Source organism: Tachypleus tridentatus, chromosome 11 (assembly GCF_004210375.1).
Source record: "Tachypleus tridentatus isolate NWPU-2018 chromosome 11, ASM421037v1, whole genome shotgun sequence".
Classification (NCBI taxonomy): Eukaryota; Metazoa; Arthropoda; class Merostomata; order Xiphosura; family Limulidae; genus Tachypleus; species Tachypleus tridentatus.
In genome coordinates, this window is record NC_134835.1 from 99053894 (window position 1) to 99079186 (window position 25293).

A 25293-nucleotide genomic window follows, 5' to 3' on the forward strand; every position below is an offset into this window, starting at 1 on the left:
AACCCTAAAACTATCCTTTTTAACTTCTTGAATGCCAATCTTAATCTTAATTGACACCTCCTTTGCATGCAAAAGTCTAAGCTCTTCTCAAAGTCCTGTTTCCAGTTCCCACAGTTTATACTTTTCTGTCTATTTCCTCAACTTTAGTTTGTATAGCCTCCAACTTACAAACTCTACATATAAATTAAACATCCTCACTACTAACTTTCTTAAAAGAGCATAGTGGTCCACAGTTCTCAAATAACACCCATTGGTTGAACCTATTACACCTAACAAACTTGGAATGCTTAACTCCCAAACTAGCCTTAACTACTGAATTATTTGTAAAAATTAAAATAAACACTCATTAGTACGATTAAATATCAGTAGCCTTCCGTTATTGCTGTTAAGCCTAAGTTTGATAATTAATCAGTTTTTAAGACTGTATTTGTCAAATAAAACAATATATTTAATTGTCTTAATCTCACTGCAAGTTGAATTATTATTAGGTTATCCAGAAATAAATGTCGGTTTTGAACTGCAAAGTTTTGGAAAAGTATAAACCAGTGTTGTAAAATATGCTTTAATCAAAGTAAGCACCATTTACTTCAACACACTTTTGTCAACATGTAACAATGCTGTTTATGCCCCTGCTGTTGTATACAAATCAGTGTTTTAACGGTCAATGAAATCCCTTGAAAGCTTTTTCTGCAGCTGCCTGGTTTTGAAAATGTTTACTGTTCCAAAAATTGCCAAAGTGCTTGAAAAAATGAAACTCTTTAGGTGAAAGGTCTGGATAATAAGGTGGATGAGGCAGAATCTCAATTCCCAGTACCTTCAATTTTTGAAGCGTAATCCTTGACAGGTCTCATAGCACCGATTTTTGTTGATCTTCAGTCAGCTCATGCAGAACCCACTTATCCAACTTTTTCGTCTTTCGAATCGTACTCAGGTGGTTGGTAATGCTTGATTTGTTTGTGTCTAGTTTTTCTGTAGGCTCACATACTGTTGTGTGAGGATCTGTCTCAAATGTTTCCCTTTATGCATTTTCATCTAATGATGGCTTCCTTCCACAACCTTCACGGGCTTCAAGACTTTCACCTCCACATTGAAACCAACGTTGAACTGTACGTTGAGTAACCGATCCATGGCCAAATGCCTAGTTGATGTTCCATGTAGGTTTGGTAACTTTTCATCCAAGTTTGTAGTCGTACAGGAAAAATCAAACAAAAGTCCTTCTTTGTCCATGCTGCCTTGGGGGTTGCAAAACTAACTCTGACTACAGTTAAAACAGCAGAGTATTAAGACACACTGTAAGTGACAAACGTTGGATTAAACCAACCAACCAACCAACAATAAATTACTCAATATTCAACTTCTAAATGTCATCATGAGAATTCCAACTTTTATTTATGGACAACCTAATATTAAAATCTAAATTAAATGCTTATTAGTACTAATTTAGTCCCCAATCTTGGTAAATCTAGTTATTTAAGATTATTTAACTAATTGCTAAAGGTAAAAATAATAAAACCTAACAATATTAAGAAATCCAGAATATTATCAGAACTTTCAAAAAAAGACCCTCCATCTCATCAAATCATAATAAAAGTGTATATTTTTATTTATATAAATGTATTTATACTAAAGAAAAAATTACATGTGGATGGATGAATTTCAGGCTATTATCTATTTATTTAAGCTTATTAGATGTTATACATGTAACGATATAAATTAATATCCACATGGCTCACCAATATTTCAAAAGTATTCTGATTACTCAGACTGTGAAATGTGTTAAAAACAAGATCAAGTATTAAAAATACAAACACATATCTTTAAATTACACTTACTAATCTCAGGAGCTCTGTCATTACAGTAGGTTCATCTCCATCTCCAATAAAATGATTCCCATGAGAAGCCTGACAATGACAACAGTAGAAATTAGTGTTTTTGTTGTTTTTTTTAAAATACACAACAGATTTTGTTACCATGTAAAAAGTGTTCACAAGTCAATAATTTGACACGTTTAAAACAGAGTATTTTTATTTTATAATGAGAAAAACTACAAGCATGTTCTACCTGATTTCGATTGAAAGCATTGTATTTACTTCAGTTTCATAGAAAAAACAAGTCAGATTCTATAAACCATTGAAGTTAATAAAAACTACAAAACACAATGAAAATCATACTGCTTTAACACTTATCACATATGAACAGAAGATAGTTTTAAACATAAGGAACTATGCTACTTAATAAAAAATATATATGTAGTATAATAAATCCATCAGAACTGTTATTCAATGAAGTGCCGATTTAATAATTCTACTAAACATAGCTCAAAACAGACAAAAGTTTACAAAACAGGTGGTTAAATTTGATGTGATTTATATGCACATTAAATATATTCCTTATTAATTTTTGTTTGTACAGTGTAATTAATATATAACTAATAAAATTATTCATTTTTAATATTTTAAATCCTTAATGTTTTCCTACTTTGTGCAAGGCCATCCTGTGTAATACTTCCCGCAGTTTATTCAAACTACATAAAATACTCATTTATCAATATTCTGTTGAGTAAAACCATAAGTTTATGCAAGTTCTCTCCATGTTCAAATGGAAGCTTACCAACCACTGAATATTCAAGGGCATAAAAACCTCAAACATGTGATAAATAATTTCAAATCATAATATTTAGGAATAACAGTAAGAATAAATACAGCTACTACCATACTCATGGTGTCTCTGAACTTTCTATACAACTTGTTAACATGATAAATAATTGCCAAGTTAGAAGTTACACATTCAAATCCTATTTTTACTTTTCTAAGAATAATTATGTAACTTTACAGGAGTGCATGTTATCATTAAAAAGTTTCTGTAATTGCACTGTAATACTCTAACATATTTATGATTGATTGTTTGTTCCTAAATTTTGCACAAAACTATACAAGGGCTATCTGCACCAGCCATCTCTGATTTAGCAGTGAAAGACTAGAGTAAAGGCAGCTAGTCATCACTACCCACTGCCAACTTTTGGACTACTTTTTTTTTTATTTATAAACAAATAGTTAAATTGGCAATCATTATAATGCTCCCATGACTTGACAGAGCAAGCATGTTAGGTGGAAGGGAGATTCACACCCATGCCCCCTCAGATTGCAAGTCAAACACACTAACTACTTGGCCATGCCAGCCCCATATTTAGGATGTTACTACAAGCAATGGAGTAAAAAACAAATAATCATAGAATTAATTCAACCTTTTCAATTGGTTATAAACTATCTTACTAAGAATTAGCTAACAGACTACTGAAAATTAGAATTAACCTATATAACACTAAAAAGTTTGTTTTTAACTAATAACAAAGCTAAATAGAAGTGTATTTCAGAACCAGACTGATTCAGTAAATTAACTGACAAAACAATAGTAGAAATACTTTATTCAAGATTCTGTTTTTTGAGTATAACATAACTAAAAGATAAACAAGTGTTTGTAAAAGTATACTAAATAATATTAAGAATAAAAAATACAAAAATTCACATTTTTAGACACAACAAAAGGAAAAATATTTATTGACCTTGTTTTTAAAAAAAACAACAAACAAACACGTGTTAACAGTTTGAAAATGTACTTAATAGCCCCGATGAAAGTAACCATGTTACAGAAACAAGTTGGCTGTAAGTCATAATTATATTACACTTCTTATTGTGCTAAATAACACCAGTTTTTTGTTGTTTTTACTCTTAATATAGTAACTCAATGTGCTTGAAAAGAAATTTTAAACTAGATAAATTTGAAATAATAGTAAAAATAGTTATGTACAGCATCATAGAAACAAGGTTTGGTGCAATACACCAATGCATTTATAAAGGATTAGTGAAATTTAAAAAATATTACACATGTTCTAAATATAAAAAAGCAATTAATTAAAATTATTGTTATATTTTTTCATAAAAAATATTCATCAATTATTTTAATGTATAGTTTCTTCAGTGCTATTATCTGTTTGCTTCATGTTTGATCATTAGCTAGACCTGACTATCATAGCAAGGGTAATTGTGATCAAATGAAACAATTAAATCATGTTTAAAGGACAACATGTGCAACTTAATTATAATTTAAATTATTTAATACAATATGTTTACATATATATTCTAATATCACCAACATTTCTTTAAAGTAATGTTTTGTTAACGAGCTAGTGATGATTTAATGTAATGGTATTAAGTAACTACAAAAGATCTATGAAGTGAAGCAAAAAAATGTTACTTTTAAACTAATTAATTGAAAGATAATATTTATAATTATGCATAAGATGGTGTATTAGTTTCTTTTCTGTGCCAAAAGATAACAAAAGTCAGACTTACCAGACTTTAATAATAATAATGACAAGACGAAAAATATGTATGTAAAAATGGCTGGTTTGGATTGAGAAAATTTTTTATGTAGAGGAGCGAACAACATTTTGACCTTCTTCGGTTATCGTCAGCTTCACAAAGAAAGAAAGGTAACTGACTGATAGCTGACCACATGTTTGAAGGGGGTTGTGTAACTGAGTGTAGGAATGTAAAGGGTGTGTTTACATGTTTGAATATATATTTTTTTGTATAGGTACAAACATGTTCCTTTGTATTGGTTTATTTTGGGATTAAGTTGTTGTATAAGTAAGGCTTCTTTAATTTTGCATTTCTTTATGTTTGTTTCTTTTAGTATTTGGGTGTTTTCTATGGTTATATTGTGTGCTTATTTGATATGTAGTGTTCAAAAATGTGTAAAAGGTGACTTTTTGTGTTCTTTGAATCTGGTTTCCATTTTTCTACTTGATTCTCCAATGTAGAAGTCGTGGCAGTTATCATATTGTATTTTATAAATAATGTTAGTGTGATGTTTGTCAGTGTAGGTTTTACATAGTACATACCTTAGTTTTGTGCCTGGCTTTTGAATAAATTTGGTATTAACTGGAATTTCTTTCCAAATGTTTTTGCCAAATGTTGATTATTTTTCTGCTGATGTCGGGAATATATGGTATGCAGCAATATATGGTTTTGTGATTTTTTAATTTGTGAGATATATTTACTTTTGTTTGTTGATTTTGCTTTCTGTCTAGGTGTGTGCGTATAATGTTTTCTACGGTTTGTAAAGGAAACTTATTGATTTTGATGAAGTATTGTTTTATTTTGTCTAATTCATCGTTAATTTTATCTGGTGAGCATAGTTTTATGGCTGTGTTTATTTGGTTTCTTAGTATGTTGAGTTTTTGTTTTGTTTCATGTGCTGAGTCCCAAGGAATGTATAGTCCAGTATGGGTGATTTTTTGGTGAACTTCCGTTTTAAATTGGATATTGGTTCTTGTAATTTTGAGGTTAAGAAATGATATTTGATTGCTTTCTTCCTCTTCACATGTGAAGTTAATATTGGGATGTATAGCGTTAATGTGATTGAAAAAAATTAAGTGTGTATTCTGTAGATGTTAATCCTGCAATCGTGTCATCTACATATCTGTACCAGTAGAGTGGTGGATGTAATGCTGTGTTAGTTGCTTGTGTTTCAACTTGTGTCATAAAAATATTGGCTAGAACTGGTGATACTTGGTTGCCCTTGCTTAGGTCATTTGTTTTTATATAGTTGTTGAACATGAAGTTTGTCTTCATCGTAGTGAAATATATGATGGTTGCTAATTGGTTGCTGGGAATGTCTATTGATGGGATATAGAGTTCTAAGGCTATCTTGCAGGCTTCAGCAGTTGGGACTTCTGTAAAGAGGGATATAACATCAAAACTGGCCATTAAGACTTTATGATTAAGCTCATTAAGATTAGACTTGAAACTAAAAGTCTTTGATGAATGAACTGGCTGATATTACATATTTAGAGAATGCCTCTGCTATGTATTTACCAATATTGTAATTAAACGATTGATATGTGGACATCATTGGTCCTAATGGACAATCTGGTTTATGAGGTTTGGGGATGCCGTATATTTGCGGTGTGTGTGCGAGTCGGTTTTACGTAGGTAGGAATAAAGTGTTTGTGAAATTGTGTTGCCTTTTTTCATTCGTAGTAGTAATTTGTTCAGTTGCGTTACGTGTGTCTTTGTTGGATTTGTGTGTATTGGTTTAAATTTGTTCGTGTCTGATAGGATGTTATTCATTTTTTTGGATGTATTCATTAGTGTTCATTATTACTATAGCGTTACCTTTATCTGCTTTTAGAATTTTTATGTTTTTGATTTGTTTCAGGTTTTTAATGGAATTAATGTCTCTATTTGTAAGATTGGTTTTTAGCTTTCTGTTTGTGAAATTATATTGATGGTTTTGTGAGAAAATTCTTTGAAAAAATCGTTTAAGATGTTGTTTATAGGTGTTTCTGGAAAATATAAATTTTAAATTTTTTCTGGGAAGTTTGGCTGTTGGATGTCAATAAAATTTTCTCAACCCAAACCAGCCATTTTTACATGTATGTTTTTCTACAAGTGGGTTTTCTTATCATCAATGAATGACAAGATGAAACTCACGTTTCCACTACATTAATAAAACTTAACTATAAACAACTAGTTCAACATTCAAACTGTACAAAGGATATTTTCAAACTCACTGGAACAGCCTCACCAAGAAGATACAAGAAAGTGATGGCAGCTTCCACATCTTGAAATGGAGAGGATCGCCACTGCTGAAGAGTTGTTGTGATCATAGTTTTCATTCGACTCAAAACTAACTCATTATCCTAAATGAAAAAATGATATAAAAGTTAACCTTCGTGTTAAAATATACAAATTTCTGGAAGAGTCAATATATTGTTAATAAATAACACTATTAAATATAGACAATAGAATAAACCTCTCCTCCACTAAAATCTTTTATGAAACAGTATAGTTAAATGCTATAAACTATTTACACACTGATAGGTCTTATAAGACAAACTTCAAATAAGCATTTTGTGATAAAACAATTTTAACAAAGAAAATAAGAAAGATCTAAAATTTACTTACGACATTAAAAAACCCTGGCATAATTACACTTTTGTTTTATTTTTTCAAGAAATGGAACATTATTTGGAGAATACTAATCAGGCTTTCTAAGAATAACTTAAGATGTGCCTGTTTTTACCTTTTCCAGTTCAGTGTGTGGTATTATACCCATTTTGCTTTGTGTTATTAAAAAACACACACCTCACCAAATCTGAAATACGACGTATCCAACACAAAGCACAATATTTGAAACAAATATTGTCTAAAGTATTAAACTAATATAAATAGATAGTAATTAACTTCATCTATTTTAAACATAAAACTTATCTATGGCTTATTTTAACAAGTTCCCTAGCACATGTTCAAAAATATGAAATGTCTCTTATCTCTGACTAAAGGTGAAACACATTTCTAAAATTCATCCATTTCTCTTCACAAGAACTTAAGTTCTCATAATCAAAAAATAACTAACTAAACAATTACTTCAATAAAATAAATAAAAATACAAATGAACTCAATGAGTTAACTTATCCTTCCATGGATTACAGGTAATTGAATACAATCACTAAAGAACTGAGGATAAAAAAAAAAGCTTGTACAGTTCACAAATATTAATAAAATGCAATAAAAGAAACATCTGTTAAGTATACAATTTTTGTTTCCTTCAAATCTGAAATTTCAGAGTTTCACTAAATCTGAACATTCAGTAATAATTTAATTTGAAGAAAATTTCAAAAAAGCAATACAAACGATTTTTCAAATTAAATGTAATTTTCTCAATGTAATACCAGGAATGCTTGGGCTGAAGAAGGATAAAAGCACATGAAAAACAGACTTTTCAGGCTAAAACGTTTACACAGCTATACAAAATGTTTTAAATGTAATGGGAGGATATATAATTGTACAGTTAATTTCTGCTCCTTGAATTGAATGTTCATTAAGTGCTAATAAATGTGAAAAATGAATGCCTGGAAACCTCTGCTACATAACTTACAGTTATTAGTTTAAAACAACAATAAAGAAAACGTTAGTTGTATTATAAACAGATGCTTTGTTTTTATTACTTACACTCGTATACAAAATGTATGTGAAACTAATGCTGATTAGAAACATGCAACAATTAAGTCAACCTAACAAATTTCTAAAATAATTTCAAACAGCAACTTCCAATAACTTTTATGGATAATTTAAGAGACATACACTAAAAACATTTAACTTATCCTGCAAAGTCCAGTAAAAACCTTACATAACAAACTACAGCTAAAACTGAAACACGCATGATACTCAAATAAAAAAATTTTAAGTATACATCTGTGACAGAAAATCATTTGATTATCTGTATGCCTAGTTAGAAGATTGATTATAATAATTAAAAAAAATCAGAAAAAATGGTTTGTTTATTTACTATTCATAGCATTACAAATGCTGTGTTTACTTTAACATAAACAAACGCTTACCAACTGGGCAAGATTGTCAAAAAGAACTTTTAAAGACTTTCTGTATTCATCAAACGATGCTTCATCTTCACCCTGTTGAAATATTAGTATGATGGTTAGCAGTACTAATTCAAGTAAGAAAATATACAGTTCATCAGTTATATATATATATATAACAAGAAAAGATATTGAGAGTTTACTAATGCAAAAACCATACTAACTGCATTTAACCTGCATTTGAACTTCACCTACAAAAATATACTTTTGACAAGAAAATTTTAGAAATACAAGTTAATGTCAGATCAAGTTTATATTAACTTTTTAATGGTAGACCAGTGTCAGCTCTAGGCCTGACTGGAAGAACAAAGCAGTAATTGAAAATTCAGTGTAAACCAATATGAGATCTTGGTTAACTGCTAGTCTTAACTTGCAGAAACTTTTCTGCTGGCTGTGTTTATTATTTAACAGTGAAGTTGGAATATGGAGATCAAGCAGATTTGATGATTTAAATAATATGTATAAGGCAATTTAAAGACAAAACTTCCTCCGAGTTATATATTTTCAACTCTAGGCCCAGCTAGACTTGCAAAATAACAAATTGAATTCTGTCTAAACAGCCAACATAAAATAAATGTGCAAATGCACAATGAAAAGATAAAGAAGAATAGAGACATTTTAAAAAGATTAATCAACATAGTATGATATTTGGGTGAACAACAGTTAACATTTATAGGTCATGATGAGTCACTAGAGTCTGCTAACTGAGACAATTATGTGGAATGGTAAATTTGTGCAATAATGGGTTTCAAAAGAAAGTTAAATACACAAAAGCTCTTTTCATTCTTTGTTTGGCACATAGATTGAATTTAGTGTTGTTGTAATCTACAATAAAGATCAAGGAGTGTGACAGATTCTTTGCAAAACTTAAATCATTCTCTTTATTGTTTGTGAAATCAACAAAGCGGGTGCACTTTTCAGATACTAAAAATTCCTGAACATGGCCCCCAACTCTCTTGAATTATAATCACTGCCTTGGAATACAAGGAAGAACTTATTGACTTATTTCAAAATATTGTTGATAATTTTGGCAACTATGATACTAAAACCTTTACTGTGCCCATGCACTTTCATCAAATCTCAGAGATTTTGAGTTCAATTTCTTGTTGAATATATTTGCCAGTATATGAAAGTGACTATTCTGGGAAAAAAAAAAAAAATTATATCGATGAATTTTAGGCAGTAATTGATGGATTATACCTCCCCCCATCCCACTAAACAAATAAAAAATGATTCCAGAGAAAACATTAAAATAACAAAGTTGTTTTATGAAATTTTGAATGCAATTTGTAGCCCAATTGAAATTAGGTTTCAAATCTTGAAAAACACGGCATTTCTTGAGCTTTTTGAACACTAAAATACAAGAAGAGAACAAAAAATATTTCCTGAATTAGCATTAAAATCATAGCAAGGTAATTATGGAGAATACTTTGATAGTCATCGCTTGAAAAGTGAACTTCAAGTTTTATATATTGACAAAGATTTAAAAGGAAAATCAGTGAATTAAATACTTTGTTGTTAGCAAAATTCCAAGTTATATGCAACCCTGCAATATTTTACAAAGTTGTGCGAGTAAACCTTGACTCTTCGAGCCACCAGTGCCTCAGTTGAGCATTCTCTCTCTCTCTTTCATTCAAAAAGAATACACAGCTACACCAGAAATTCACAAGAAACAAAATTGCAAGTTCGGCATTAAATATGACTGAGAAAAAGCTTCTTAAGGGAATAAAGACTGATAGTTTCCATGAAGATGTAACAATTTTATTCAATCAAAAGGAAAGAAGGATAGAATTAATATATAAAGTAAGTAGCTGAATATGTCTTGTTTTATCTTTAATTAGATATAGTTGTTAAACATGTTTAACAACTATAAGTAATTAATTTTACTTTTACTGATCATCCTCTACTTTTTTTTTTTTTAATAATCCACCTTTTATGCTTTTGTTTCCCCATCAGGACAAATCACTGCTTGCCCCTGGTAATAATGCTACAACAATTCAAGAAAGAAACGAAACTTATAATTATTTTTGTGAAAAAACTAAACGGTTGGTTGATTTTGTGTTTTATGGCACAAAGCAGCTAGGTTATCTGCACCAAACGTCCAGTAAAAACGTAAAAGTAAATTCAGTAATATTCATAAAAAGTAGGTAAAACAAAACAAAGTTAAAAAATAAATAAATAAATACCATAAAGCCAATGTTTACACATCTAGTCAAGACAAAAACTACAGTAATTCAAGTTGTAAAGGACTTTCTTTAGCATGACTGTAATAATCATAACTCACCAGGAAGACTAACAGGTAAGTACAAAAACCAGTCAGTCACCTGATGCTGGCCTTTCCAGTCCTGGTTTAGAGTTACTTAATGTTGCAGTCAGTTCCTAATTTCAAATTGAACTAGAAGAACTGTGATTTTTAAAAGGGGAGCTACATTAAAAATATGTAATGTATATATTAAAAAAACGTAAATGGCATTAAAAAGATTAATAGCCTTTAAAAAACTAATTATCAAGGTGTACAGTGTCACCATCACCAATAACACTAACATTATGGACAAACCTTGGGACAGAACATGCTTAAAATGGTGCCGCTGTTGCGAATTATAATGATGACAAGAAAGTAAAATGTGGCTTATTGTGATCTGGGTGTTACACAAACAACACACTGGTGCATCAGTTCCAGATGAAAGAAAATGATGAGTTAAAAAACTGTGACCAACATGTAGTCTAGTTAGAACAACTTCCTCTTTCCGATCCTTACGGGAACAAGACGACCAATTTCCAATATAGGGTTTTATTTGGAAAAGCTCATTTTTGTGTTGCTCACTCCAAGTGGACTGCCAGCTGGCACTGAGCCAAGCCTTGAATACAGGACCACAGTCCACATATGGGACAGGCACAGAGGTGACAGTGCCATAGCAGATAGACTTAGCTGCAGTGTCGTCGAGCTCGTTCCCGCAAACACCAACATGGGCCAGTATCCAGAAAAACTGGATAGAAGTAGATGTTAAAGAGAAATGGGCCAGTCAGTTTTGAATATTGGCGAGAACAGGGTGTGAACCAAAGTGAAGCTATTCTAGGGCCAGTAGAGAGTTAAATAAGTCAGTATAAATCATGCAGTTCAAGTACTGCTTAGCATCTATATGATCCAGGGCAAGAGAAATGGCACACAGTTCAGCAGTGAACACAGAAGCTGTAGAGGGGATTCTGCACACGACCACCAAACCATGACAGAGCCCACACAGTCACCTGATTACAAATCATCTGTATAAATAGATATGGAAGGATAGTTAGAAAGATGTTCAGCAAATAGCAGACAGTATTTCCAATCAGGAGTGTCCACTTTTCTCAGATGACTTAAAGATAGGTTGCAATTGGAACTCTAAGAAGCTATGGTGGGATGGGCTGACCAGTGGATACAGCAATGTTATCCAAGGACAGACCCAATTCATCTAACTGTGCCTGGATACAAGGCCAAAAGGAGCAATGGTAGGCCGTCTGGTCTGAATAAGCATGACCCATTGGTGAAAGGAAACACTAACCCAGGTGGGATGCTTTGGTAAGGAACAAAGTTTAAAAGCATATAGTAAAGACAGTTGCAAACAGCAGAGGTGCCAAGAAGGTTCATGAGACTATGTATAAACTCTGAACTGGGGAAGTGCAAAAAGTTGTTTGCTGTAGTCCACTTTACTAGATGATTGAGGGCAGTTTGTAGCTGCAGCTCAATATATCTAATGTTCGACGACTGACATGAGATGTGAAAGTTGTCGACATAGAGCCAGTTTGCAACAGTGAGAGGAAGTTGTTCAGTGATGGCATTAATTTTTATACTGGAAAGTTTGACACTCACAATACAGCCCTGAGGGACTCCATGTTCCTGTAGAAAAGAATGGGAAAGTGTTGAACCCACATGAACTTGGAATTTCCTGTCCATTAAAAAAAAAATTTCATAAAAAATGGGCAAATGGCTACGTAACCCATATGTATGGCGGTCTCACAAAATGCCATACCTCTATGTTGTATCATAAGCCTTCTCAATGTCAAAGAATATTGATACAAGTCGAATCAGGTGGTCCATGGTGGAGCACTGTCATCGGAACCCACATTGGGTGGGCAAGAGGAGGTTGATTCTAGGAACCAAACAAGATGAGCATTAACCATCCTTTCTAAGGTCTTACAGAGACAGCTCATCAAAGTAATTGGACAGTAGTTTGAAAAAATCTTGGGATCCTTCCCAGGCTTGGAGAAAGACAGGAAAATAGCCTGGCACCAGGCATCAGGAAAAACATTTTCTTGCCAGATCCACTTAAAAACAACCAGAAGGATAGCAAAAGAAGAAGGAGATAGATGGTGCAGCATCTCATAGTGTATATCATCAAGTCCAACCAGTGTACTGCCAGGCCAATGAAGGGCCAGTTTGAGTTCCACCAGTGTAAAGGTACTATTATAGTTATAGAGACAATCAGCTCTTAAGGAAAGAGGTGATTGCTCTGCCTGTGTTTTGATGGCTAAAAAGGTGGAAGAAGAGGCAGAAGTGCTAGATACCTGGCAAAAGTTTTCACCTAGAATATTGGCAATGCTCTGGGTATCAGTTACTTCCTGGCCATCAGACAGCAAGATTGAGAGGGGTACAGAGTGATATTGCCCACTGACCTTTCAAATCTTGTCCCAAATGACTTTAGAACTGGTTGTAGAGAATATGCTGGTTGTGAACTTAGTCCAAGATTCCTTCTGGCTTTGATGTTTTACCAATTGAGCACGTGCACGGGCCCGCTGGAAAGCAATGCAGTTCGAGAGAGTGGGATATCTACGGAAAGTATCCCAGGCTTGTTTTTGAGCCTTCCATGCCATGTGGCAGGCAGGATTCCACCATGGACGAAGATATAGTGGAAAACGTGTCATGATTCTAAGAATACATTGAGCAGCTGCTTGTATAATACAGTCAGTTGCTGCTGCCACACAGTCTTCTATTGATGGCTTACAGACAATGGCAGAATCAAGTTCTGCGAGAGCAGTGAAAGAGGGCCAGTGTGTCTGATCCAGTTTCTACCAGGGCACATGGATAGGGTGGCATCAACCATGACCAGTCTCTCTCAAGATTACAGAAAAATGATCACTGCCTCATGGATTATTGTCAACCCTCTATAAAAAATGGGAAAATAATGAAGGGGAGCAAATTGAGAGATCAGTAGTCAGTAGACTAGGCACATGGAAATAAGTAGAAGAACCAGTATTGAAAAGAGAAAGGTTGTGATCAAAGAGCATACACACTACAGAGCAATCCCTACTATCAATATCAACATTTCCCCAAAGGGGATGATGTCCATTTAAGTCCCCCAGGATGAAAAAGGGAGACAGCAACTGTTCAATGAAAGCATCAAGGTCTGATTGCTCATATGTCTCTCCAGGTGACAGATAGAGGGAACAAACAGTGACGGTATGACCCAAGGAAACATGGATGGCTACGGCCTCCAAGGGTGTGTCAAGTGACAAAGACAGGGTTAGCACATGCTGATCAACCAACAGTGCCACCCCTCCATGCACTCGTCCATCATACATCATTTCTCTATAAAAAAAATGCCAAAAGGTGACTGTATCAGCAGGTTTCAGAAATGTTTCCTGTAAGGATAGACATACAGAATGGTAGGAAGCAATCAGTGTTTTGATGTCATCCAGATTAGAAAGTAAACTTCAACAGTTCTATTGTATTAGGGTGGCTATTTTTATTTACGTGTAGGCGAGTATGGGCAGAGAACCCTTCTATTTATGACCACGTCTTTTTTCTTTACTTTCCTTATTCAAGAGAGGTCTACTGACCTCCATGGATCCTGCCCTGGATCAATTGAGCAGGTCTTTGCTGTTGGTAGGGGATTCCAGCAACTGAGGACATGAACAAATGATTGTTTTGCATCTTGGAGTGAGAGAGGAAGATGGATCCGAGGAAATGCCTATACCTGGAACCAAAGGATGAGAATCTTGAGGTTTGGTGGAATGTATATAAGGGACAGAGATAGGTGTCGAAGTTGATTCATCAACTCTTTTAATCATGGAGGTCAAAAGATTTTTCATTTGTTTGGAGAAGGATTCATTAAGAGGCACAGAGAGGTCTCTCTGCACTCCCACAGTAGCTGTGGAATGAAGTGCAGCAGCATACATACGATATGAGGTGGTGGACAACAATTTTCGAGCCTCAAGATAAGTAATGTTATGGATCATTTTCAAATGCTGCACCTCTTTTACTTCCAACCATGTAGGGCAAGAACAAAAGTAGAAAGGGTGAGAGCCATTGCAATTGATGCAATAAGGGTACGTTTCACACTCATAGGCATCATGGTCCTTGCCACTGCAACGAGCACACATCAAGGAACCATGACGTGACGTCTTCGAGTGACCGAACCGTTGACACGGGAAACATCGGAGAGGGTTTGGAATGTATGGCCATACTTTGCAATTAAGATAACCTGCCTTGATGGTGGCAGGCAGACGTGGTGATGTAAATGTCAGAATGAGGACATTGATCAGCACCATAATTCCATCTTTGCAAGTGGAGATATGCTTCACTGCAGAAACTCCTTGGGTGGAGAAACCAGCAAGAATCTCAACTCTGGGATGTTCTTCAAATCTATCTCAATAGTAACTCCTCGTGATGAATTCAAAGTAGCATGAGGAGTTACCTCTATAGGTATATCCCCAATTGCCTTCAAATGCAACAGGAGTTCACTATGTTGAGATGTGGATGTTTCCACCAGTATGTCACCAGATCGAAGTTTTTGTACTAACTTTGGAGGGCTAGCAAGTCCTTCTAGTCCCTTCTGAATGAAAAAGGGAGACATTTGCTCTGAAGGTTTGTCTGAAATTAAATGCAATATAAGAAAATGAGGTGCAATAGGTGGTACAGATGGTTGGATTGCTGTTCAGAATCTTCAAGACATGGTTGTTTACCTATGGCCTATTTTTTCACTATTTTATTACAATTTTTAATTGGAGCATCCATAACAAAAAAAGGAAAAGTTTGGTGCCCACTGACCCCACCCACCATGAAGCCCAATGAGGGGACGCACTACAATGTCAAACGAGGACACTGCAGCAATGCCATTGTTTCGTGAGCACTATACCCAAACACCAGCATCAGATATAATGTCCACAACACCTGTAGAGAACATCCAACACTGGTACTAGGTTGACCCTAGCCCAAGTAGACCAGCCAATTGACCCAAGGGGGCCACCCCAAAACCACCTGAACTGAAATTGTTTGGAAATTTGTGCTGGCTGAAAAGAAGGAATTTCTCACACTCTTTTAACATTAAAGCTATGAAAAGTGATTTGAAGTGGTAAGGTGACTGAAATCCATTAGTACATCAGGAGCTTAACAGCCAAGCACAAAAAAGCATGGAAGTCTCTCCAAATGATATGCAGACATATTCAGGAACCATTTAGTGTACCCTAAGTAGATATTGTGCTGCAAGCCAAGAAAAATATTATGCCTGTAGATGCTTTCCAAACATTCCTATCTGATATTCATACTGCTGACTATCGAGATGCTTTGACCCTTTGAATCAAATTGCAAGTGAAGTTGTATCTCAACTGAAAGCTAAACATGAAAAAAGTAAGAGCAGAATCACAAAAAGGCTAGAAATTCGTGATGATGATGAGAAACTCACTTGAAGTAAAAATTTATCTCAAGATGACTAGTATTAACATTTTTACTAATAAAGCAGAGAACAATATTTTGACTCTTTAAGGTCATCTTCAAGTTAACCAATACCACTTGTCCTGAGATACATTTTTACTTCAAGTGGGTTTCTTGTCATCATGAATTACTTCACTATGGCAATTATATGAGAAGTGCAAGTCTTTTATTTTTCTTTGTGTACTGTGTTGTCTCTCTAAACACCATTATGCCTGAACTTACCTACTTTATGCCATTGTTAACTGTACACACTCATGCGATCCTAATGAAACTAAGAAACTTAAATGTAATAGATAATTTTTTCATCCATCAGTGCTGAAAGGAAAAACTAATCCCTAATTTTGTGAAGATAAAACTATTCAACAATTTTAATCAGTGCACAAATATTATCCATAATTTATAGAAAAAAAAGAAAACTACTATGTGCCATGTTAAACTCAAAATATAAAAAACTAAATGACTTGCAGAAACAAAAAATGAATCTAGACCATCAACTGGCCTGCTACATTCAACCAGACATTTATGGACTCGTACAACCTATCTTTGTTAACCTGAAGATGACCTAAGAAGGTCAAAATGTTATTCTCTGTTTTATTAGTAAGTGTTAATATCTATACCAGCCATCCTGAGATACAAAGTTGGAAATTGCTAAATTAATTATGCAAAGAATGTGCCTTTTATGAAATACACTAAATTTACTCCCAGTGGGTAAACCTTAGTACTAGTTAGTACAAAGATTTGAAGATGCTGTACTTCACTTAAAAATGTATTAATGAACACAAAGAAACTTGTCTAAAAAAAGATGCATCCAAAACTACCACGTTTGAAAGTTTCCACATCAAACTTACTTTTAATATTCAAACTACTTATATGACTATATGCATTGTTATGTTATTTTGATGGAAAGAAATATCATTGCTCATAAACACCTGACACTATCTATAAAAAGTAAAATTCAGACTTTTTTTAAGATTACCAAGTCAATATGAGTCATTTTTAAAAGATAAAAATGCATTTCCTGTTTTTAAGTAATCTCTTTATTTTTTTGTCTTTATTATGGAACTTAATTGATTTTTGACAAATATATAATAACTTGCTAGGACTATCTAAATGAGCATCACAAGTTTCTTCAATAAAACATCATAATTTATATTACTTTCTGTAGCTTCACAACTGTAGTAAAAACATCTGTAGCAAAAGTTGAAAAGAATGTGAAAGTCTAAATTAATTGTTTCACAGATTGTAACAGACAATTACAATTACTTGAGAGTTTCATAACCTCTTAACCTTTCATGGCTTCTTACATTTAATTTTATTCTTTTATTGCTCTTTGAACATGTTTAATTATTACAACAAACAGTAAATAACCCAATGGATGTGTGAAAAGTTTAGAGTAAAGAAAGTTTGAGATTAAATCACATTACAATGAACCAAACAGGTTAGAAAATGTCATTACTTATCAGATGAACCTCATCAACCTACAGCCATCAAACTTTGATGGAAAATTACTGAATTTTATAGATTGAACGAGATGGGGGGCTATCACACGATATACATAATGTAAAACTTCCTCTTTTCTATTGTTTGTAATCATGACAAATAGCAACGTCAAAGGGAAATAGACTTTTTTTTGCCAGCCAGGATATAAAAGTAGAGGTGTGACATATGAGTTTGATTTTCTTGTTTATATTTTGGTAAACAAGAAGCTCAGACATTGTAGATCTATGCAATGAATGTGTACTTTGTGACAAATACAGAAAATTATGTATATGGAGTAAGAAAACCTAAAATGATCAATTTATAGCACTTCACACAATACAGAGAAGTAAAGATTAATAACTTATATAAATATTTCCTTTTGAAATTAAAAAACAAAACCTAAGTTTATTTATATACATTGATAATAAAGTTCTTTTGTTAAATTACAGGTGTAACTCCATAAAGATATTGTGAAATCCACACTTTGATTCAGAATTAATGTAAAAGTTCTCTTACCTGGTGATCAAAATTATAGGAATCATCATATTTGTATTTGTTGATGACAATATAAAGCAGTGCCTGAAAAATAAATCCATGGAAGTTTACATTAATATAAAGTATGAGTAAAATTGTGTATATCTCTTAGTTTAAAATAAAATATATACACTGATACTGACAAAACATTAATTAAGCATGTAAATACACATTTCTGTAAAAACAAAACTTTGAAAATTTAACTTACAAACTTAAATATTAAGTCACATGATGTATTTAATTCAAAAATAAAAACAATGTTAATAAATCTAAGCATTTGAACAGAAGTCACTTTTGGAGTTAAATTCCCATGTTTATAGATTTAAAAAAAATCATCTTTATTCACCATGAGTGTTAAACTAATATTGTAAATAATTTATGTAAATTAAATGTAAATTCTTTCTTTCCTGAAAGTTGTATGTTTACATATAAACACAAACAACCAAAGGCAGTACATTTATGATTTAATTTTACTTATTTTCATGCATATAAATATATATCTTACATTACCAAATTATTATTTTTATATTTACTTCAGCATTAGATTTTTCTGAAGCATTATAAGCTCCTACACTAGATTGCTGCTTCAAGAATTGTATAAATTCTCTAGCAAAATCACAAACTCCTAGAGACACGTCATCATCTTCATTGTTTAAAAACTGTAGTAGAAGAGGAACCTTATTTTCAACAGCTTTACGAGTGATAGCTAACTGCTCAGGATTAGGAGCAACCATTTTACTCAACCTGTAAAACTCAATAAACAAAATTATTAATATTAAGGTTAGGCATATCAAACAACATTATAAGAACACAGGAACAATAATAACACATCATAATAGAAAATATACTATTAATTTTCTCAATATGGGCTTGATCGAGTTGATTTAATATTTGACCTTTTTCTAGCCATATAATCTTTACAGTTATGATACTACTAACTTTTATTACAGTATATACATCTTCAATGAATTTGATAGTCTTTCAGTAAACATTACAAATCTTTCATATACAAAAAAAAATATTTTAAGAGAAGTATTTCCAGTAAGTTAAATAAAAATTTATACACAAATGTATTGAGCATTTGTTTTGAATAGTCCATGTGCAAAGTGATTTTCATGTTAACATTAAAAATACTTTTAACTTGTGTAATCTCTAAAACCTTCTAAATACACTTGAAAGTGTTTTTTTTTTCTTACTTTTCTTTACCCTAACTCTATACGATTTTGGTCAAGCTTGTACTAAATGAGAAATTGACTGTTCAGAATATACAATACATCATTTCACAAATGTAAACCTTGGCTTTCTGTTGGTTATAGATAGCATAAAGATAAACATAAAGAAAAACTACAAACAAATCTTAAAAGTGGATGTGACAGTGTGTGTGTGTGTGTGTGTGTGTGTGTGTGTGTGTGTGTGAAGAGGGTTCTGGTTTTCTTTTTAACATTTCTGTAATGAAGTGAAATTCACATCTATAAAAATTATTACTTGTCTGAGCAATGACAATTTTATAGTGAGTAATTTACATTAAATTTCATACTTACTGTAGAAGTAGTGGGGTGCTTAAAGAAAATGTGTTGCTTTTTTTCATACAAGTGGATGTTCAAGATTATTTTAAAATATTGCCTTATAAAATTAAGAACTTAAAAACATAAATTTTAAGGTTGTGGAAGCCCAGGAACTGGTAACTTTCGTAGGCCTTGCATGCCATGTAATTTTACATAGAATAAAATTATCAGTGGGCCCCCATTGGCCCTGGGGATGAGACCCTCTAGCACCTACTGAAATACACCACTGATTAAAGTATGGATTATTAACTATGATTTTAGGCCCTACTAATTAGTGTAACATAAGTAAAAAGTAGTTTAATAACATTTTAAACACAGTCCACTAAAACTTCATCACATGTACAGTACATGATACTTGGGCCAAAAGGGTTAAGACAAAATTAATTACTTCCTTTCACAAATAATTAAATACTTGCAAATTGACTAGCTTTAGTGTATTGAATTTAAAAGGGTATGCAAAATACACATTTTTATTTGAATAAACTGAGGTAATTAGTGATGAAAAATGTTTAAGAATAACTGAATGCAACTGACTGTGGCAAAGAAGCATTCAGTTAGCAGAATTATTGCACAAAGAACTAAAGGCTGAAATACGGGTTCTCTGTGTACAAATTCATGAAGTAAAATTATCAAACTAGAAATTTTTTTTTTAGAAATGCGGGGAGAGGTTAATTTTTCAATCTTAATAAGCTGTAAAGCCATTCAATTAAATATTTTGTAATCTCTTTCAACAGATTCCCATAGAAACTTAAACCTTCCACAGTTTAAGAATAAAAATATTATGCACACATGATATCAAAACTTTAATTTTTTTGTAATGTTTTCACAAAGCTTAAATAAAAAAAGAATAATCAGGTACTATACTTTTATATAATGTGAAATATAAAACTCACTCACTTTGACCAACTAGTTAAAAGGGAAGTACCAATTCCACTAACAAGCTTGGCCAATTTTATAACAAAATCAGTATCTTCATCAGCCTGTAACAAAATTATTATTAAAAAAAATTATGGAAAATTATTTCCAGTGAAACACTAAGAACCTTTATTCGTTTATGAAAAAATTTAGTTTAAAATCTGCTTTTTAGCAAAATCCCTATAAAAGTGACGGGTTCTCGGTTTCCATAGCTCAGTGTTAAGCCACTGACACACAATACAGTTACGCCAAGACTGACTGAAGTACAACGCAACAACGCCATTGGTCGATTGGAAGCAGGCGAATCTCGATCAGATGTTGCCAGAGCTGTGGATGTCCACCCAAGCACCATCACAAGGCTATGGAATCGTCACCAACAACATGGATCAACTTGTGACCATCCACGATCTGGCAGACCTCGTGTGACCACGCCCGCACAAGATCGCTACATCTGGTTACGTCACCTTCGGGATAGGACCACCACTGCGACGTCTACTGCCTTAACCATACCAGGGCTGCATAAGATTTCCGATCAGACCGTACGCAACCGTCTACGAGATTCTTAAGCCCCATGTGCAACCCATCATGGTGAACGTCAACGATGTTTTTAAACATGACAACACCCGTCCTCATACAGCCTGACTCACCACTGTCTTCTTGAGACCCCAACAACATCAATGTTCTTCCCTGGCCCTCCAGATCACCAGATTTAAACCCCATCAAACATCTTTGGGACGAGTTGGACCGACGTCTGCGACGGCGACAACCTCAACTGCAGACTCTACTTCAGCTTGCAGCAGCTTTGCAGGCTGAGTGGACAGCCATTCCACAGGATGTGATTCGTCATCTGATCGCTTCCATGGGCAGGAGATGCCAAGCAGTTATTGATGCTCACGGGGAAATACTTGTTATTGACGTTGAGTGACGTTAAACTTCAACTAGCGAGCGTGGACTTCGCCTTTGCAGACTTTGGATGTTTAGCAGTGAATGTGCAAAGTTGCACACGTCATACAGAACTACCCGGAATAAACTTGTTAACAATATGTCTCAAATTTTCCTATTGCATTTCTTTTTTTGAAGAGTATATAAATGCACTATAACTTCATACTGCACAACATTTTTTTTTGTAATTGACGAGGAAAGTTTTTATAATCAAATGCACAGAACAATTTTGAAATTTTCCAAAAATAATTCTCCACAATCAAAATTTTATAACAAACAATAGGTTATTATCCATGGGACATATTATACAAAGATTTTATTAAGCTTAAACCTCTCATATAAAATTAGTTTCATCAAATGTAAGCCCTACAGGTAAATCTATTCTTTGTGTAAAACTTAATGTAAAAGACTTTTAGGGAGATAAGTCAGTTTACCATACACAAATCACTAGGAATTGTTAGAATAATGAATAGTGTTCACTTTTTTTTTTTTAATATAATTACTTACAACATTCACTAATTATACTCTTTTTATTTAAGCCTTTCCCTTCCTAGATAGTCTTCTTTTGAAAGCTACAGTTAAGATTTAGGTTAAACTAAACTATCAGAAAAAAAACAAACCAAAAAACTATTGTTAAGGATATAAACATATTTTAGATCACAAGTAACTTCAAATGGTATTAAGCATCAATTCTAATTCACCTCTGAAGGAATCTTGATTTGAAATATAAGCAACAAACAAGGCACCCTATGTTCTTTACAACAGAATCTTGGTGTTAGTAATCAAAGCTTCAGAATGTTTGGAGATGGGCTTAATTCAGCAAAAAATAATCTAAATAAATTCCGGTTTCTTAAACAGATTTTCACACATTCTAAGTTGTACATAGAACCTTTTGCAACACGTTCAGTATAATATACACAAGTTCATATACATATCTGCAAACATTAAGTATTTATAACTTTTGATACATGTACCTTCACATATTTTGGCAAACTTATAATAAATATTACAAGTTCTTTTGTACACAAAAAAAAATCAGGTTTTTTTTAATGAAATATTTTTACTAAGGATTTGTTTGTGGAAATATTGTGTCTGTTTTGTTACTAGTCTGAGTATGAAGTAATTTCATGTTATGGTTAACACTCCTATGAAAATTGGGGACTAATAGGCCCCAGAGCAACTTGAAAGGTTATTAATATTAGGCTAATAATTTTGTATTTAAATGAAATTGCCTATTAGGCCCCAAATCAAAAAACATAAAAATGACTATTTCCTGAATAATTCTAGAACCGGCCTGGGCAACCGAAAAAAGCAAATTATAGTAAAAATATATTAATTTTACAACTTCTTTTCAAAAGATGGATATTTAGGATAATAACTCTACACCAACAATAATTTTAGACAGTCCTGATTATTGCCTAGTTTGCCCATGCCTGTTCTAGAACACTCTAGAAACTTTACAGAAGTTATAATATTCTTGAAGCTTCTAGAATATTCTAGAAGAATCCACAAATCCTATATATATAGGAGCTGAAATCTTCAAACCGTGTCAAAAATGATATCTCTTGATGAAGCTGTACATTTACTGACAAAACCATCCGACGATGAAAGTGAACATGATAATGTCAAAGACTACTCTGAAAGTTGTGATGATGATCCTTCTGAAGCCGAAAATGATGAACAAATCGCGCCGTACCCTTCTGAAAGTGAAGAAAGCAATCAAGAAGATCTTACTACAATGCCAGTGAACGAACTTTTGTCCAAAGATAAGAATTTTATTTATTCAACAACACCTTCAAGGATCAACAGGAGAACCGCAGCTCTCAATATCTTCAATGGGAACCCAGGCCTTACAAGGCAAGCTGCTCCAAGAGTCTCTACACCATTCGAAACATTCAAAATTTTCATTTCTGATAATATGATGGAACAGATCATTCATTCAACAAACACCGTCATGAAAGAACCAATTTTCGAAGAAGACCTCTGGAAATGGATCGCAGCTAATCTTTTCCTTGGAATAAGCAAATCCAAAACTGCAGCGATAGATCTAAATGTTTTCAACCGAATTGGTTTGCCATTTTGCTAAAACTGATTACACAAGACAAATTCAAAAAAATGTGCTCAAAAATAAGATTTGACATCCACTCTCAAAGAAATAGAGAAATCAAAGATGCCGCCATCTCTGGAGTCTGGAATTTTTTCATTGAAAATTGCAAAAACAGTTACAACCCAAGCGAATACCTGACAATGGATGAACAACTATGTAACTTCAAAGGAAGAGTTGGCTTCAGAACATACATTCCGACAAAGCCAGGCAAATACGGAATAAAAATTTGGTGCCTAAAAGATGCAAAGACAAGTTACCTAATGCTATACATGAATATATATATTTATTATTTTTTATTATATTGGGCTTCAAGTCACGCCCACCTAACATTACATAGCTTGCATCGACAGAGTGCACATGCCCTCATGCTATCTTAACCAGTAATATAAAACTGACCCAGTCTTGACTGAGCATTAATGGACTAATATTTTGTATTATACAGTAACATTTAAATTATTATACATTACATATGTATACAGATAATTACTATTTAGAAATAAGTTATGAAACTTAAGATATAGAACAATAAATAAAAGAAGTAAAGCAAGCAATTCTTTCTTCTAGCTAGAACATTTGAACTCAGTTGCTGCCAAACGTAGATTGCTAAGCCTTTTAAAAATTTGCACATAAAGGATATCAAACAAAATCTTTTAGGCTTTATAAATACAGTTGAATAACCAAAAACATCCAAAATAACACTGATACCATAGAATTCTGCTATTTATTAAGCTTAGCAATAAAGCTGTATTTAGATCAAAAAGTATGAAACTTCAAGCATACTAAAAATACAACCTACCTCCTTCAAATTTTGGATTGAAAGAACGTGGTAGCCTTCTCACAGATTAAAATGGCTGAAAAAACAACTAGGATGACATTCCGAGCTGTTGATTGGTAAATCAAGTCATATATTATGGTAAGATTATACAAGGGGCTGATGTCAAAAATGGAAAGAGGTGAATAGGGTCATTGTATTTGATTCAGTACAAAAGCCATATCTCAGTAAAATGAAAAGATCAGAGGTTTTTATTTTATATTCTAGCTTGCCAATATTGGAAATTTGAGTTCTTAATTCTTATAAAACTATAGACTTTGTACTCTGACAACAAAAACACCTAATTTTAAACAGTGTTGCATTCAACATACCATGTGACTCACTGTTTACTTTTTAATAAAGAAATTAACTCATATATAATATTAAAGTTTGAATCATCATCTACAATTTGATTTCACACTCACTGACATGAATTCTTAAAACAATATAATTCAATAAAATTATGAAAGCCAACAAACAAGATGACATGGCCTTTGACCTATGACCCATTGCAAAAAGGGTTAGTTAATATTTTAAGTACCCAAATTCTGCCACTAAAGGCCTTTGTTTTTACTGAAAATAAATATCTATACTTCTGCTTTCAGCTCCCAATTAAAGCAAACAACACCTTGATACAATCCTTCCAACGTAACAGAATTTTTGTCTGAATAGACAATAACAGCAATAAGCATTTTTAACTAACTGATATACTACATCCATATACTAAAAGTACAAAAACCAATAGGAACTTTACAAATGTGGGAAGTAACAGAAATCTCATTTTTTGATAAGAAACTTAAAAGTAGCAAC

The 25293-nt window shown here is 32.9% G+C and overlaps 1 protein-coding gene across 5 annotated transcripts in view; it reads right to left on the reverse strand.

The window, feature by feature from the left end:
* The window catches only part of LOC143232880 (exportin-T-like), a 73411-nt gene that overhangs the window by 33190 nt on the left and 14928 nt on the right, over positions 1-25293 (reverse strand). For all 5 annotated transcript variants that reach the window (XM_076468886.1, XM_076468885.1, XM_076468887.1 and 2 more), the window contains 6 exons: positions 20606-20688; positions 18677-18887; positions 18126-18188; positions 8408-8479; positions 6578-6706; positions 1833-1901 (listed from right to left, as the gene is read on the reverse strand). In XM_076468886.1, coding sequence (XP_076325001.1) covers positions 1833-1901; positions 6578-6706; positions 8408-8479; positions 18126-18188; positions 18677-18887; positions 20606-20688 — 627 coding nt within the window. The remainder of the gene's footprint in view (positions 1-1832; positions 1902-6577; positions 6707-8407; positions 8480-18125; positions 18189-18676; positions 18888-20605; positions 20689-25293) is intronic.